The sequence below is a fragment of the Mus caroli genome, chromosome 8, assembly GCF_900094665.2.
Source record: "Mus caroli chromosome 8, CAROLI_EIJ_v1.1, whole genome shotgun sequence".
Taxonomy (NCBI): Eukaryota; Metazoa; Chordata; class Mammalia; order Rodentia; family Muridae; genus Mus; species Mus caroli.
In genome coordinates, this window is record NC_034577.1 from 119,795,006 (window position 1) to 119,813,191 (window position 18,186).

The 18,186-nt window shown below is 39.3% G+C and overlaps 1 protein-coding gene across 2 annotated transcripts in view; it reads left to right on the forward strand.

Moving 5' to 3' along the window:
- Itgb1 (integrin subunit beta 1) overlaps positions 1 to 18,186 on the forward strand; it is a 47,021-nt gene that overhangs the window by 12,488 nt on the left and 16,347 nt on the right. For both annotated transcript variants that reach the window (XM_021169898.2, XM_029480434.1), the window contains exons 2-7: positions 6,735 to 6,801; positions 8,464 to 8,549; positions 11,551 to 11,773; positions 14,328 to 14,498; positions 15,040 to 15,278; positions 17,247 to 17,402. In XM_021169898.2, the coding sequence (XP_021025557.1) occupies positions 6,735 to 6,801; positions 8,464 to 8,549; positions 11,551 to 11,773; positions 14,328 to 14,498; positions 15,040 to 15,278; positions 17,247 to 17,402 (942 nt within the window). The remainder of the gene's footprint in view (positions 1 to 6,734; positions 6,802 to 8,463; positions 8,550 to 11,550; positions 11,774 to 14,327; positions 14,499 to 15,039; positions 15,279 to 17,246; positions 17,403 to 18,186) is intronic.

Consider the following 18,186-nt stretch of genomic DNA (forward strand, 5'->3'; position numbering starts at 1 on the left):
TGGAGTTGTGCCCTTGTTGGAATAGGTGTGACCTTGTTGGAGAAATTGTGTCACTTGGGGTGAGCTTTGAGGTTTCAAGTGCTCAAGCCAGGCCCAGTGTCATTCTCTCTTCCTGCTGCTTGCTGAAAAATTCTCAGCTACCTCTCCATACTCCATACTCTCTCCATACTCTACAGGTACCATTTGTACCTGCGCTACCCACCATGCTTCTATCCTGCCATCTCCCTGTAGTTAGACAGTTAGGTCTTTACACTATGTCCTGTGTTGATGTAAAACACAATTTACACGTCGAAAGATCCCTTTGTCCATTGTATTCTAGAGCCAAATATGACTGACCATGACCTGGAAACACAGATTTAGGTTACCCTAGATTCCATGTTCCAGTTTGATATATAGTTTTATGTAACAGAACAAAGAAAACCATAAATCAAGATACTTCCAAGTACAGTGGTGGAAGGAAACGTTAGAGAGATGGGTGAGAACGAAGTAGGGAAATCTGGCTTCAGATGCTAGCTGGTAGAAGCTGATCATGTTCTAAGTTAATACATTCCAAAGGATAACTAGTGCTATGTTTCTACATTCCAAGTGACTTATCTAATGGAGGGCTGTATTGGTTACTTTGCTGTTTCCGTGATAAAATGCCATGACCAATATAATTTAAGGAAGAGTTTGTTTTGACTTATGGTTTCAGAAGAGTAAGAGTCCTTCATGCTGGAGTGGCATGGCAGCTTTAATAAGAAACTGAGAGATCACATCTTCAGCCACAGACATGAAGCTGAGAGCAAACTGGAAATGGTACAAGTCTTAATTTCAAAGCCTATTCTCAGTGATATATTTTCTCTAGCTATACTAAATTTTCTTAATTGGGATCCCACATAGAGATCAAGTGTTCAGATGCTTGAGCCTATGGGGAACATTTCTAATGCAAACCACCATAAGGGCAATAGATGGATATTAAGAGGGTAAAGATGGCACAAGTTTTTAGCTCTGAACTTGCAACATTCCAAATTCTCCAGTCATTGAAGATCTAATCAGTCTGTCAGCCTCATAGATGGTTCAATTCAAAATGCAGCTTCTTTTGGAGATTTTCACTTACAGTTTCTACTCTTAGGCATATCTCACATTTTATATATGTGGTAGCCACATTTTGCTTATTAAATATATCTCTTATTTTTAGGAAAGGCTTATTAAGATCTGATGTAGATCAAATTGATTAGTAGGCAGGTGAGCAGTCTTTAAGGGGAGAAGAATACCTGGTATCATAGCTTCAGCTGTCAACCTAACACAAACCTAGAGTCATCTGGAAAGAGGGAACTTCAGTGGAAGAGTATTCTTCTTTTGGATTGGCTTGTGGGCATGTTTCTGGGGCATTTTTTTGATTGCTAATTGATGTAGTTTGGCCCGTTCCATTACCAGCTGTGCTGTCTCTAGGCTGGTAGACCTGGGCTGATACCTGAGCAAACCAGAGGAAGCAGCCCAGCAAACAGTGTTCCTCTGTGAGTGAGTGAGTGAGTGAGTGCTTGTGCTGACTTCCTTCAGTGATGGACCTGGAAGTATAAAACCTTTTATACTTCCTTTCCTCCCCAAGTTGGTTTTGGTCAGTGTTTTATCACAGCAACATAAAGCAAACTAGAACATATGGTAAAAGCCATTAAAGGGAGAAAAAAAAAACCCTTCTAGATTATATCATTAAAATCTAATAGCCATTATGGTTCAGATCTGATTTTTTAATTTATTTTTTACACTCCATATTCCATTCCCCGCCACCTCCCTCATCTACCCTCTGACAGCTCCTCATCTCACACCTTCCTCCTCCCTCCATGTGGATGCCCCCGCCCCCCATCCCACTTGACCTTTAAACTCCCTGGGGCCTCCAGTCTCTTGAGGGTGCATCTCTGAATGAACACAGATCGGGAAGTCCTTTACTGTGTGTTTGTTGGGGACCTCATATCAGCTGGTGTATGCTGTCTGTTTTGTGGTCCAGTGTTTGAGCGATCTTGGAGGTCCAGATTAATTGAGACTGCTGGTCCTCCTACAGGATCATCCTTCTCTTCAGCTTCTTTCAGCCTTCCCTAATTCAACAACAGGAGTGAGCTGCTTCTGTCCATTAGTTGGGTGCAAATATCTGCATCTGACTCTTTCAGCTGCTTATTGGGTCTTTCGGAGGGCAGTCATGATAGGTTCCTTTTTGTGAGCGCTCCATAGCCTTAGTAATAGTGTCAGGTTTTGGACCTCCCCTTGAGCTGAATCCCACTTTGGGCTTGTCACTAGACCTTCTTTACCTCAGGTTCCTCTCCATTTCCATCCCTGTAATTCTATTAGACTGGAACAACTATGGGTCAGAGATGACTGTGGGATGGCAACCCCATTCTTCACTTGATGCCCTGTCTTCCTGCTGGAGGTAGACTCTGTAAGTTCCCTCTCCCTACTGTCAGTCATTTCATCTCCCTTTGATTCCTGAGAATATTTTACCTCCTAGGTCTCTGGTGCATTCTGGGGGATCCCTCCAACCTCCTATTTCCTGAGGTTGCCTGTTTCCAGGGCTTCAGTCCTTTTCCCTCACCCAATACCAGATCAGGTCTCCCTCTCCCCCTCCACTTTCCCTCCCAGGTCCCTCCCTCCCTCCCCACTTGTGATTGGTTTCTTCTCTCTCCCAAGTGGGACTGAGTCATCCTCACTTGGGCACTTCAGCTTGTTGACCTTTGAGTTCTGTGGACTGTATTTTGGATATCCTGGGTTTTTTTTTGTTTTCAAATATCCACTTACTAGTGAGTATATACCATGCATGTCCTTTTGGGTCAGAGTTACTTCACTCAGATGATATTTTCTAGTTCCATCCATTTGCCTGCAAAACTCAGGATGTAGCTGAGTAGAATATTCCATTGTGTAAATGAACCACATTTTCTGTATCCATTTTTCTGCCGTGGGACATCTAGGTTGTTTCCAGCTTCTGGCTATCACAAATAAGGCTGCTATGAACTTAGTGGAACACGTGCTCCTGTGGCATGGTGGGACATCTTTTTTTTTTTTTTTAAGGTTTATATTTTTTATGTATATGCGCACACTTGTAGCTGTCTTCAGACATATCAGAAGAGGGCATTGAATCCCATTACAGATGGTTGTGAGCCACCATGTGGATGTTGGGAATTGAACTCAGGACCTCTGGAAGAGTAGCCAGTGCTCTTAACTGCTGAGCAATCTCTCCAGCCCCAGATCTGATTTTCAACTGTCTATATTTGATATAACATGGGATCTATATTAGAGTAATATATAAAATTTAAAATGATCAAGAATTTTGTCTGGACTAATGAAGTTAACAGCAACAACAACAACAACAACCCTGAAGTAGTCTAATTGGTTGGATTTTTTGGCAGTAATAATTTGGATTTAAAATACACTACTTCCAAACTGGAGAGTGGGTTTTTGGTTTTTTTTGTTGTTGAAATGTTTTTATCAATTGAAAAACTAGATTTCTTTAACCCAGATAAAAACGAATAATGAGTTTTTTCCCTTAAAAACACAAAGAATATTCGTGAATGTTCTAAACATGAAAACAAGATTTAAATAAGGTAGATGTTTAGGATAAGTAAAAAGTCATAACAAAAAAGTTGATTATGAAAGGAAGGATATTGGGGCTGGTGAGATGGATCAGCAGTTAAGAGCACTGACTGCTCTTAAGTCATGAGTTCAAATACCAGAAACCACATGGTGGCTCACAACCATCCTTAATGAGAAACAAATAAAAATCCTATGGGCTGGAGCGAGTGGGAGGGGTGGGGGAAAAGAAAGAAAAGATATCATGAATTCAATAAAACCAAGATTAGCATTAATTTATCACTTACGAGTATACTAAGTGAAATACTAAATACACAAAGATAGCTAATTCTAGAAAGATTTTAAGAAACAGAAAAGTTAGAGAAATGTTTACATTACATTACATGGGGCACTTGAGTATCAGCCAGAATTTCTGAATGAGATTATGCATATACTCTCAGATGAAGGTGTTGTGTATTTAATGTAAGAAACGTGAATCAGAAAGCTGATTTCATTTGTAATCTAGGAGTAGGTAAGATATATCTGGATAGATCTTTTTGTCCAGTCAGAATGGAGTTGTTTATGAAATAAATATCTGGTTTTTCTTACACTTGAAAAAGACTGTAACTAGTTCTGCATTTTAGTTGTCACAATTAAAAGTATTTGTTTTTTTAAGCGATCACTTGTTAACATTTTAAAGAGCATATCAGAATAGATCAATATTTAAGGAAACCTTATTGTTATAAACAGAATCAAGCCCTGATTTTATCTGAGGTTATTTAGTTTTGACTTTAAAAATTTGATGACACACACAAAACCATATTCACTTTCTATAAGTTTCATTTTGACTGTTTCTACAACACACTTTAATCTTTAGAAATAATCCTCATAGATGATAATGAGTTGTCTTCTGGAGATGCCATTGCTAGGGAACCTCTAAGCCCCTTTTCTCTGTATAGAGTCATTTGTTGACAGGCCTTGCATAACCCAAGGTTATAGGTTATAGCTTTATGTCTGAGAAGGACATCCACGTGAACTGTGATGTAGTCTTTCTCAAGCCTTCCCCCATTCTGCCTTGGGCAGGCACTTTGGTCCAGATTCCAGTTGTGCTGCCTCCCTAAGGGCCACTCTCAAGTATGGTCTCAGCCACATGCTCCCAGCTCTTGCTTTCTCATTACTGTCATTGTCCTTAGAGTCCTGCTGAATTCTTACTTCTTCCTGTCCCTAAAACCCAGCATTTATGAAAGCCATCAAGCAATAGCTCCTCTGTTTCCTGTTGGCTTACAAATCCTTACAGAAGAGTTGATGACTGTCTCCAAGATGTTTGGAGACAGTCCTAGTTCTCTCGGCAGTTCTTGAACACTAGAACTTTGTTTTGTCTTCTGAGCGTGGCACACTTCCAGAGGTATGAGGGCTTTAGTAGGTTCTTTGGCCTATCAGGATACACAGAAGCAGAGGTCTGTGGCACTTACAGTAATCGTTTAAAGTAATGTATTTCAGAATATTGGGGAACATTATCTTTTTCATTCTATCATAGTTTGTCTCTCTGACTTGTATGGTATTTTGGAAGATTTCTCAAGGCTGATCAGCAAGTATTAAGGTAGCCTGAAGGAGTATATCCATCCTCATACTGTGATCATCCACTTCCACTGGAGTGACACGTTCTCTGTCCTTAGTCATCAGTGGCTGTATTGAAATTGTTGAGAATTTCAACCTGTAATGATTTACAACATTGGTCTTAGGCAGACCTTAGAACATCATACATTTGTGACACTCAGGTTTTATTCACCTCTTGGATGTAGTCCCAAGCCATCTGCATCAGCCTGTCAGCCCCAGGAGAGACTCATTTCCTGGATGAAACCTGATTTCGGGTGGATGACTCCTAGAGCTACCTCTCTTGTCTCTGGGAAGTCTAGGTGAGCAGTGGAGCAGAAGTGTTTATCCGAAGATTAGGACCATGTCTCACTGCACAGTAGTATGTCTGCCTTTACTTCTCATATGAAAGGGACCTGAGACCAGAGCAGAGTTTTCTGTGCATTGGGAAGAGCTGTTCTTTAAAAGAAATACTCAGGGTTAATATAGAATTAAAGAACTTTTTCTTTTTCTTTTCTTTTCTTTCTTTCTTTCTTTCTTTTTTTTTTTAAAGATAGGTCTTGAACTTACCATCTAGGGAAGGATGATGACCTTATACATCTGATTCTCCTGCCTCCACTTTCCCAATGTTCTTTCTTTTCCTGGGTCTCAAGACAGAATTTTTCTGTGTAGATCAGACTAGCCTTAAACTTATGGTAATTCTCCTGCCTCTGCCTCTTAAATTCTGGGATTATGCCCACCCATGCCAGCATTCCTTGCTCTCCTTTCATTCTGTGGGTGAGTCAGATGTATATGCATTCATGTGTACTAGACTGGACATGCCTATGAACAGAAGGCAGTTAACATGTTAGCTGAGTAGTCTGCAGTCTCAGCTGTCTTTGAACATATTTGGTTAGTAATGAAAACATTGGTTGAATAGAAATAGAGAGTGAAAAGAAGTTGCCTGTTTAATACACAGAATATTATCTGATCTCCCTCCTCCTCACCTCCTACACTGAGATTCTAAAGGACAATACAGATTCTTGGTTTAGTAAGGCATTTTGCTGTAGAAAGTTGAGGGAATCAAGCTGAGTATTTTACCAATCCCATGCATAGTTAATTTTCTTACAAAAGAAAAAAATAACAGCAAAGCACACAGAACAATTGAGTCAGAACCTTGAATATGAATTCATGTTTTAGCCTGAGGAGAAATAAAAACTCTTTGCGTTGTCAGCATGGGATGACTGATTCAGTGCTGGAAAGTACTCTTGGTTCTGAGGTAACTGGGCCTCTGGATGTGCCTATTAGGTTGAGAGCCCCAGGAGACTGTGTAGATGGACATTCTACAGGACAAGCCGCCACAGCTTTCTGCTGTAGGAATACTAACTTTGGTTTCTTTAGGGTGTTTGTAATTTTGTAATGTTTAATTGAATGCTGAGACATTTCATTTAGAGACGACAGAAACACATTCTGCAAGTGTGGTGTGAAGTGGGTGAAAGGTAACCATCTGGAAGAAAGGCAGATGACAATGTAGAGATGTTTGGAGAGAAATAGATTGAGAAGAAAAAGAAGGGAAGGTGGAACGTAATATTTTCTCTATCAATAATAATATACATTTTCTGTTATAGATGAATTTGCAACTGGTTTCCTGGATTGGCTTGATCAGTTTGATTTGTTCTGTATTTGGCCAAACAGGTAAAAAAAAAGTTCTTTTTTTTGTTGTTGTTGTTATCTTTTTATTTCAGCATCTTGTATCAATAGTCATTGGTCAGTTAGATTCTGGAGGGAAGGGCAACCCTCCATCAGATCACAACACTCCTGAAAATTTGCAGCACTCTTCTCACTGAATGAAAAACAGGTTTCCAAGGAGCCTGCAGGGTCTTCATTATCAGTTAATCATCCCTGACTTCAGTGTGAGGATTGTGAGGTCTCACATGACAGTATGTCATAGACCACACAAAAATAATTGGAGAATGTGAGAGTGCTGGAGAGGGACCAGAACAAAGGCAGAGACATGTAATATATTTAGAAGCAAGTAAAATAAACACACACCTTGGTGAATTACAATGAAAGTGTGTCTGTTAGCATCTAAAAAGGGAAAGTAGGATGGACATGGTGGCACATGCCTGTAATCCTAGCACCTGGAAGGAAGAAATAGCCAGGAGAATCATGAGTTTTAGGCTAGCCTGTGCTAGACACAACCCCCATCCCCCATCCCCCAAATTAAAAAAATCCTAGAGGGTTGGAATATAGTTCAGTCAAAGCTCTGTGTTCTGAGTGGCAAAAAGAACAAAAACAAACCCAAAAAACTAGAGAGAGAGAGAGAGAGAGAGAGAGAGAGAGAGAGAGAGAGAGAGAGAAGGAGGAAGGAGGAGGAAGAAGGAAAAGAGGAGGAAGAGGAAGAAGAGGAGGAAGAAGAAGAGGAAGAAAACTCAGAAGTTTACTTTCTAGAAGAAATTCTTGTTCTGTGATCAAGAAGTCTTGTATTAGCATATCTATAAGAGCAGGTAACAAGCTGAAGATAGTTTAAATTTCTCTGACAACCATAACCATCTACACCTGGAATAATCGATACCTTGTTCTACTGTCTAAATCTTAAAAAAGCATAGTATATAAAATAATTAGAATTATCTCAAGATGGACATGTGGAAATGATGAAAGATACTGAGTAGGAAATGATACATAAAATCTACAGCCCCCAGAAACTGTATCCTGAGGACCACACCTAAAATTGGTAGGGTGGTTATCTTAAATTTTTCACTTCAAGCATAGTTTATATTCTAATCAGAAAACTGGAGACAGTCTTTCTAGTATTTACTACAAGTAAAAATGTGCCAGTCTAGATTGAGTCAAAGAAACAAAAGCTCAATTGGTTATGGGTTAGATGAATATGGGCTTGGCAGTTATTTAACATACTAAAAGTGGAGTGGAAGCCCTGAAGACATTTATGTGGTATGGGCATGAGATTGTCAGTCATAAGGAAAAGGCAATACCTGACCTAGGTATAAGAGTACCAGGACATTTATAACCCTCAGAACAATAGGTGCTGAAATTACAGTGTCAACAGTATGGTCTAATGGTGTGTAGCTAGGCTAATGGTACTAGTACTAGTGTGTCATGCAAAAGACAAGATGATTGGCCTTTGTGGTTCTCAGTGTCAAGGGGACCCCAGGTCATTAGGTTTTCTTTGGAGTAGCCTAGTATAGCTTAGTAACTGGGCTGCATTTGTTCATTTTTAACATGTATGTTTATTTGCATATTCCTGGTCTCTGTTTTTCTTGTGATCTTTTCATTTTTTTTTCCTTTGAAACTTTAAAGTTACTGAGAAGTACAGTTTTTTTGTTTCTTTTCTAACAGATAAAAATAGATGTTTAAAAGCAAATGCCAAATCTTGCGGAGAATGTATACAAGCAGGGCCAAATTGTGGGTGGTGTACAAATACGGTAAGATTTCTGATACTGTTCTATTTATTCTCTGATTTTTAGACTTATTCAGAGCCTTGTCCTTGGGAAGTACTAGATAAGATATACCATTTTAATTAATGTTATACCATTTTAATTAATGTTTATTGAATAGTGTATAGTAGTCAGAATTATGCTGTTTGACAAAATACATGTCTTAGTTAATTTTATATTGTTGTGACAAAAAAACCATTCTCAAGGTAACTTATAAAACAAACAAACAAAACATTTAATTTGCAGCTCAAAGTGTCAGTCCATGGCCGTCATGGCTTTGAGCATGGCCCCAGACAGACAGGCATGGAGCTGGGGCAGTAGTTAAAAGCTTACAGTATGAGGTAGAGAGAGTTAACTGGGAAATAACTAAAATTGTAAGCATTGTAGAATAATTGAATTAATAAATAATTGAATTAATTTGAGGTTATGTTAGGACAAAGGTTCTTTGTATATGTCTTCACTCAGCTGTTTGGACTTGTAAGATCAACTCTGACTAGGTAAGTTTCAACTATAGATTCAAACTATGGTCCCATAAAAATGAATGCTGTTGGTGCCAGCAGCTGCCAGATAAATAGAACCTCTGAAGTGAACCCGTCATAACATGATCTGACAAAGTGAAATATAAAATGAGAAGTTTTTGTCTTATTTCAGATTTTTTTATACTACAAATTGTGCACTGGGGTGAAACTGGGGATATTTAGGAAAGTCCAGTGGAAGCTCTTGCCTTCCTTCTTTGGAAAATGAGGAATATAGCTCATGCGTTACCAGTTGTTACAGTTAGAAATGCTGGATTAAAAAAGAGGGGCTCACTTCAGACGTTTTATTTATCTGGAAGCTGCTGACACTAACAGCGTTCATTTTATGGGCCCGTAGTTTATCTATAGTTGAGACTTACCTAGTCAGAGTTGAATACTATAGCTTCTGAAATCTAGGGCATAACTTCTCAATTACTAAAGGTTCTTGTGGAATATGTTCAGTGGAATTTTATTTGGGTGTTATGAAGCTCCTTGATTGGTCAAATATTTGGGAATGGGCCAGGCATCGTGGCTCATGTCTTTAGTCCCAGTACTCAGGAGGCAGAGCCAGGCGATATCTGTGAGTTCAGTGCCATCCTAGTCAACTAAGCGAGTTCCAAGACAGCCAAGGCTACACAGAGAAACCCTGTCTTGAAATAACAACAACAACAACAACAAACAACAAAAACAACAACAGCAACAACACCCAAACCCAAACAAAAGGAAAAGGAGAATTCCCTCAGATCTTGTGCTTTGTTGGATTTTGAGATTTAAAAATAAACAGATTTCAGTTTTGACCTTTGATCCTGGTCATTCTTTCCAGGTGTCTCTTTAATTGTGTAGATACTCTTGCTATGTTACTTTTGCCTAAAAATATACTTTTATCAGCCATTATCTGTTCTTAGTCTTGTGCTGTATATGTGTACATTCATATGTGTCTATTGAAAGTGAGCAAACAACAGGTTATCTTCTCCTATTGCTTTCCAACTTATTTTTTGTTACATTGAACCTCATTGAACCTCGGGCTTGCTGTTTCAGCTAGATTGGTTGACCATTGGGTCCCAGTCTGAGAACCCACTGTTTTTGTCCTCCATTATTGTGGGCTCAGGTTACAGATGTTCACTACCTTATGCAGCTTTTCTGTCAGTGATAGGGATCAAAACTAAGGTCCTCATGTTTGCAAAGCAAGCACTTTACCCATTAAGCCATCTCCTCAATCCCCACCTTGGGTTTTTGTGTATTTATTCGTACAGTATTAGGACCTTTTAAAAAGTTCAAGATTGTCTTAGTGTTTTACTGCTGTGAACAGACACCATGACCAAGGCAACTCTTATAAGGACAACATTTAATTGGAGCTGACTTCCAGGTTCAGAGATTCAGTCCAGTATCAGGCAGGAGCATGGCAGTGTCCAGGTAGGCTGAGAGTTCTACATTTTCATCTGAAGGCTTCTAGAAGATTGGCTTCCAGGGAGCTAAGATGAGGGTTTTAAAACCCATGCTCACAATGACATATTTTCTCCCACAAGACCATACCTACTCCCAACAAGGCCATACTTCCTAATAGTGCCACTTCTTGGGCCAAACATATTTAAACCATCACAAAGGTAAAATATAAAAATCTGGGGAGAAAGTTGTGAGAAAAGCATTGTCTGCCCTTCCAGTGCCTATTCTTAGCACCCACATCGTGGCTTACAGTCACAAGGTGTCTGACACCCTCTTCTGGCCTCTGTGGGTACTGCACACATGCGGTATAGGGATGTCCATGCAGGCAAGACACCCAAACAAATAAGATACAATTTAAGAAAAACAATAAAAATATCTCATTTAGTAGCAAGCATTTAAAAGATTTTTAGCCCATCAGTGATGGCACATGCCTTTAATCTCAGCACTGGAAAGACAGAAACAGGCAGATGTCTGAGTTTGAGGATAGCCTGGTCTATATAGAGTGAGTTCCAGGACTACACATAGAAACCTTGTCTCAAAAAAGTTTTTATTCAGGAAAGTTTATGCTATGCTTTACACACACACACACACACACACATTATTAATTGGGATGTATTTAGGCTAATGTGGTTTTCTTAAACGTCTAGTTGTTTAAAATGCTTTGCTGGGAAGTCCTTCAAAGGACTTTTCTAAGAGAAAATAATATTGTCTAATGTGTGGGCTTATCCATAATTAGGTGCTGCTAAGTATGCCAAACATTGAAGGATGTAGTTAGTATTGACATACTCTGAATTTGAAAGGTGAGACTTCTAAAATATGCATAAAGCCCGGGGAAAGATAGGACTTTTCAGTTGGTTTTACTTGTTTTTATGTAAGAGCACACACATACTATGTTGTGAATTTTGTTAAGAAGCTGGAAACGAACTACCTTAGATTAAGTCATTTGATTTTTGTAATTTGTTCACATTCAGTAAAAAACATCAAAATACTTGCTATACTTTTTTTGTTGATGTATTTTATATTTCATTTAGACATTTTTGCAAGAAGGAATGCCTACTTCTGCACGATGTGATGATTTAGAAGCTTTGAAAAAGAAGGGTTGCCAGCCAAGTGACATAGAGAATCCCAGAGGCTCCCAAACTATAAAGAAAAATAAAAATGTCACCAATCGCAGCAAAGGGATGGCAGAGAAGCTCCGGCCGGAAGACATTACTCAGATCCAACCACAGCAGCTGCTTCTAAAATTGAGATCAGGTACCTCTAACTCTACCTGAGTTTTCCATAGCAAGTTTATACAAGCCTTTTCCCAGTCTTTTGATTGTTCATTTGGGTAAACTGGTGCCCCAAATAGGGCATAAGTTAAATTTTAGAGGACATAACCTCTTTTTGTTGCTTTTTGCTGTCCTGGAACTTGCTCGGTAGACCAGGCTGGCTTCAGTCTCGGAGATCTGCTTGTCTCTGCTTCCCAGATGCTGGGATTAAAGGTGTATGCCACACTTTTGATTCCTGGTCACAATTTTTGTAAGACATATTACTTTTAATAATTTAAAATTTTGCCTTCTGTTAGAAGCAAATCCTGTTAAAGATTCAGAAAACACCAATTAAATTCACTGAGTTTTAAAAATAATAGCATCCATCTGTTAGTATAATTTCATAATATAAAAGCAAAGTTTTACTTATTTATTTATTTATTTAATGTATATGAGTACACATACCAGAAGAGGGCATTGGATCCCATTACAGATGGTTGTGAGCTACTATGTGGTTGCTGAGAATTGAACTCTGGACCTCTGGAAGAGCAGTCAGTGAAAAGCAAAGTTTTAATCCATACATTGTTTAGTACCATTTAAATACTAACGATTTTATAAGTGCTCATGGCCATCCCACCTCTGAAATAGACAACATGCCCTCTTTCTGCCTGTCATCCTTCCATCCTGTTACTGCTGCCTGGCTAAACTTCAGCCTAGGAAATAGATATTGTTATAGTTTGAATGTGAAATGTCCCACTTAGGTTCCTGCATGCCAACTTTTGTTCTTGGCTTGTAGTGCTGTTTTGGGAGTCTATGGAGCCTTCAGATGCTGAGGCTTGACTGGCAGAGTGTGTGTCTCTGGGGGTGGGTTTTAGTTTCCTGAGTTGCTAAGACATAGAGTGCTTTTCCCTCTTGGTCCTGCTCTAACTTCTGTGACCTTCTTGAAACTGAGCCAAAAATAAATCATCTTTCTCCTAAGTTGCAATGTCAGGAAAAGTACTTAGTACAGACTTCTTGTACATATACTGTAGTGGAATACTACTATCATTCTTTGACCTGCAGGATCCTGATCAGGACATTGATTATGTATTTGCCTAAATCACATTTTATTTTAATCATCATTACTTAAAAACATTTTTTAGGCTTACTTATTTTATATGCACATTTTGCCTGTATGAATATATACATATGTGTACCATGTATGTGCCTGGTGCCTGCAGAGGTCAGAAGTTATCTGATCCCTTGGAACTGAAGTATGGTTATGAGCTGACATATGTTAGGAAATGAACCTGGGTCCTTGTAAAAGCAGCAAGTGCTCTTAACCTCTAAGTCATCTCTAGCCCCTTGTCATTACTCTCACTGTGGGGAGCTTGTAAGAGGCTCTCTTCTTAAACTTAGGAGTCCATGTCAATGCTGGTTTTTCTCAGTCCCTTCCATTGCTTCCAATTTCCTTTTTGTGTTTTCTTCCTTTCATCCCCCTGCAAATTTAGGTTAAGACTTGGTTTTCCTCTCACCATCATTGGAAATCATCATATTTAGCAGTGACATAAGCTTTTCCATTTAGCTCTGTACCTGTTCTCCAGCTGCCTGCCAGAAAGTCATGGAGAAAAGGTCGTTTTTCATCTAAGCAGACCTTCCATTTTCTCCCATGTTTGTGTTTTATTTTGTGGTACTGGAGATAGAATTTAGGATTTCTCATGTGCTGGGCAAATGCTCCACCACTAAGCTGCCTTCCAGCTCTGTGCTTTGTAAGTAAATAACATGTAGCAACTTTTACCTCTCTCGCCTTCCTCATTTTTCAGTTTAGGCTTCATCTTTTTTTTTCTTGATCTTTTTGTAATTATGACTTCACCTCTGTAACTTCCTTTCAACTCTAAAGTAAAACTAGATCGTTACTCACCTTTGTGTAGCAGTGCCTTTACACAGAGAACATTTCACTCTTAACTTTAATCTCTACCTGTCTAGAATGTACCTTTCATTCTGTCAAAACTTATGGTGTTCTGATTTTCTCACAAGTTTTTGTGTAAATCACCATGTGATTACAGTAACAACTGCTTGAAATACATGTAAAAAGAAAAGCTTATTTTGGGCCATAGTTTTAGAAGTTTTCATCTGATGGAGTGGCCTATTGCTCTGAGCTTGTAGTGATGTGAGATGTCATGGTGGGACATCTGGGAGATAAAACAGAAAGGAGGTCCCATAGACTCCAGGGCACATCACTGGTAACCCAAACCTCCTGCTAGTCCTTACCTCTCAAACTTCCCACTGCCTCCTGAAAGTACCAACAGCAGATCCAAACTGTAGCAGAATTATTTGTATTTTGTGGGTTGCTGGAGGGGGCATTGCCTTTATCATTTTTGCCTCCTTAAGTCTTGGAGTTGTAAATGGTTGGTTAAATGAAATCAAGTGTGCCTGTTGAGGCTCTAACAAAATTCTTAGATTTGGAAAAAATATACACTTAAGACTCTATCATTGAACATGTAAATTGGACTTACTTTTTTTCTCATTTTATTTTGATTACTGGCCATCTAATTTCAGTTTTGAATCTTGTTAATTAGGAGAACCACAGAAGTTTACATTAAAATTCAAGAGGGCTGAAGACTACCCTATTGATCTCTACTACCTTATGGATCTCTCCTACTCTATGAAAGATGATCTGGAGAATGTGAAAAGTCTTGGGACGGATTTGATGAATGAAATGAGGAGGATTACTTCAGACTTCCGCATTGGTAGGAATGTTGGGAACATTTTGTGTGTGTGTGTGTGTTGAGGGGTGGTTCTACATGTGTGCAGAGCAGGCTGTTGAGTGTCTTGTGTTATCACTTTGTGTCTCATTTCTGTGAGACAGGGTTTATCACTTACCTAGGTTTGTGGCCTATTAATTTCCTGCAGCAGTGCTGGGGTACAGGTGTGTATGAGCACACCTGGCCTTTTACCTGCGTGCTAGAATCTGAACTTATCCTCATGCTAATGCAGCAGGAGCTCTTGCCCACAGTGCAGTCTCTGCAGCCTCCATACCGGGCTTTAGAAAAAGATGTGCATTTAAAGTTGGTGAGAGATGGCTCAGTGGATAAGGGTCCTGCCTTTAAGTGTGATGACTGAGTTCAGTCTCCAAAATCAGCTCCTGCTTGTCCTTTGACCTCCAGACATGCATTGTGGTATATGTGTGCACATCCTTCCCCCAAATAAATAAGTAAATATCAATTTAAAAGTGATGTAAGTTTGTTGGTCTCTTCCCACTCATCTATCCAAGTACATTCTTTTCTTTAGGCTTTGGCTCATTTGTGGAGAAAACTGTGATGCCGTATATTAGCACAACCCCAGCAAAGCTAAGAAATCCTTGTACAAGTGAACAAAACTGCACCAGCCCATTTAGCTACAAAAATGTGCTTAGTCTTACTGACAGAGGAGAGTTTTTCAATGAACTTGTTGGTCAGCAGCGCATATCTGGAAACTTGGATTCTCCAGAAGGTGGTTTTGATGCAATCATGCAGGTTGCGGTTTGTGGAGTAAGTGATTTCTACAGGGGACTGTTAGCATTGTCTGTGGGGATTTGTTTTAAGTGTGTTTTTAATAAAAGTTACAACAAAAGGACCATAGCTACTATAAGATTACCCTGAGGAGCACTGGTGTCAGTTCTTAAGTTCCCACTGCTGCTTTCTCGGGTATCTCTAATCATTGCATCTCTGTTTGAGCCAGAAAGGGAGTTCACACCTAAGGAGTGTAAAAGGCCAGCATGCTGTTTATTTGAAACAGTGGAACATAGATAGACTTGAGCTGGTTTAGTTTTTTGGAAGAGGCTGAGGTTTTCAAACTTTGTGGCTCTGTACTAGAGATGTAACTGATGTTATCTGAGGTGTCTCTAGGAGCTCTGAACATGCCATGTGGAATTGTGTCTCATACCATGTTCCTCAGGTCAGTTTTCTATTTTAATAATAAAAGGAAAGAACTTTCAAAGCCCTGATTGATGAGCTATATGACAACTTAGGTTTGTAATAAAAGTAGTAATAGAATATTTTTGGTTAAATTGTATGGTTTCTAAGGATAGTAAGCCTTATTCTGTTGCACTAGGGACCAGTGTTTATGATCCATGGGTATTTCTGATTGATTTTTTTTTTTTTTCCTGTTTTGAGAAATGGTCTTGCTGTGTGGCCCAGCCTATCCTTGAACTTGTAGAGATGTTTTTGCCTTTACCTGAGTATTGGCATTCCAGGTGTGCTCCACCATACCAGACCCTCAATGATCTTTTAATGAGAACTGAGGCTGAGAGTAGAAAACATTGTTAGGTCAATAAGGTTAGTCTGGAGAAAGTATAAAGCGTTGTTTTTGTGTGGAGGGAGGACTTTCCTGTCCTTTCTTGCTCCTAGGCAGGTGACTTTGTATCTTTAGAGCTGCGCCTTTTAGAAAAGTTAACAGACAGCCCACAGGACAGTGGTAAGGACCGTTGCAGTGATCTGTATGAAGTATACATAGACACCCAATATATACTCACCACTCTTCTTATTTTTGACTTGCTACTGTAGTGCTCATAATTTAAAAAATAGTACTTCAGTATAATTGGCCTTAGCCTTCCTTATTCTCTGAAAAGCACTCTCCCCACTCACTCCCCACTCCCTACTCCCACCCCAGTCACTGTGTGGAGAACATTTTCTAGGCTGCCTCTGCTTTAACCAGCAGGCAAACTGACCCTCTAGTCCCCACCCATTTTCGGCTATGCTGCCTTTCTGAATTTGTCATACTTTAGAGCAAAAGAGCAAGTAACCTGCCTTTGGAAGATGATTAGAATCAAGAAAGTTAATTTCTATCTCCAATGAATTTACAAACATGTGTTGTTACTTTAAATTTAGAAAATAAATGTAATTAATTACATAATAGAAGAGGGTTTTCACATTGCTTAAATTCTTTTTTGAGTAAGCTAGTGAAATTACAAATGAACTGATTTTATGAGCTAGAATGTAGTGATTTAAAGTACAGAGAGATCTTTGATGATTTTTCCTACAGTAAGGAAATGAAACTAGTAGGTGTGGTGGTGCATGTCTAAAATCTCAGTATTTAGGAGTTAGGAGCAGGGAAATTAAAAAGTTCAAGGCCATCCTTAACTACACAGTAAGTTTGAGGCTAGCATGAATTGCATAAAAGGCTGCTTCAAAAAAGTAAAGCCTAGTGTAGAAGAGAGCTGATAAAGTTTAGTAGGGGTTTACAGAAGTGTGGGTAGGAACAGGAGCCAGGATTGAGTCTTTATGTATTCATCATATACTCAGTACCCCTGCTGAAAAGCAGACTCTGAATGGAGGCCAGTATGAAGAAGCTATAAAGTTCTGGAGGACCATCTCTATACTGACAGCAACATTAGCCTTGGGACAAGAAAGACAATGATACAGAATTAGGTTAAAAGTGCAGTTGCAGCTTGACAACCTGAAAGCATTTATGTTGAGTTATTATGGGCAGTGTCTGCAGTTGACTTCTTTCTTTTAAAGTCGCTGATTGGCTGGAGGAATGTAACACGACTGCTGGTGTTTTCCACGGATGCTGGGTTTCACTTTGCTGGAGATGGGAAACTTGGTGGTATTGTTTTACCCAATGATGGACAATGTCACCTGGAAAATAATGTATATACAATGAGCCATTACTATGTAAGTACTTAGGCCTGCCTAGTGAGTGAGTTTTGGTGCTTTTAGTGTAATCCTGAGCATGTGGGAGGGCAGGGTTTGCAGCTTTCTTGTTTTGGTAAGTGTGGGCCCTGATGATGGCTGGGAGAGCTGCATTGCTGCTTGTAAAGCTCTGGCAATGTGCTATTCTGTCTGGGTGGTGGGAATGCTGAGATCCATCTGGTTCCTCACTTGCATACATCATTTGTCAGTCTTGCTGGTCATATTTCTAAATGTGCAATTTTTAACTAGGCTTACCCTCTATATCGTATGACTTAAAAATACACACTCTGGCTTTCATTGAAAGCAAATACAGGCAGATCACTCACGTTCTAGAAGAAATCTAGTATTGGTGAATCTTAGTCTTAAGTGCTAGATAATAGGAACCTTTAGTTCTGGTTCCTTAATTTCACAGTCCTCACATTTAAAGTACGTAGATTGCCTTGCTTTTGAATCCTCTTAAAATGGGACTGGAGAGATGTTCAGTAGTGAAGAGCACTTAGCAGCTCTTCCAGAGGATCTGGGTTCAATTCCCAGCAGCCACATGGATGCTCACACCTTTCTGTAACTATCTAGTTCCAGGGTTTCAGATACTCTCACACAGATATACATGCAGACAAAATACCAATGAATATAAAAATAAATTATAAAAAAAAATGCCTTAAAAATTGGAAGTTCTTAAACATATAAAAGAGAAACACATGACCCAGCTTAGCAATTATTTGCATTTGATATTCTTTCTTGAAAGCAGTCTGTGTGAGTGCTCTGA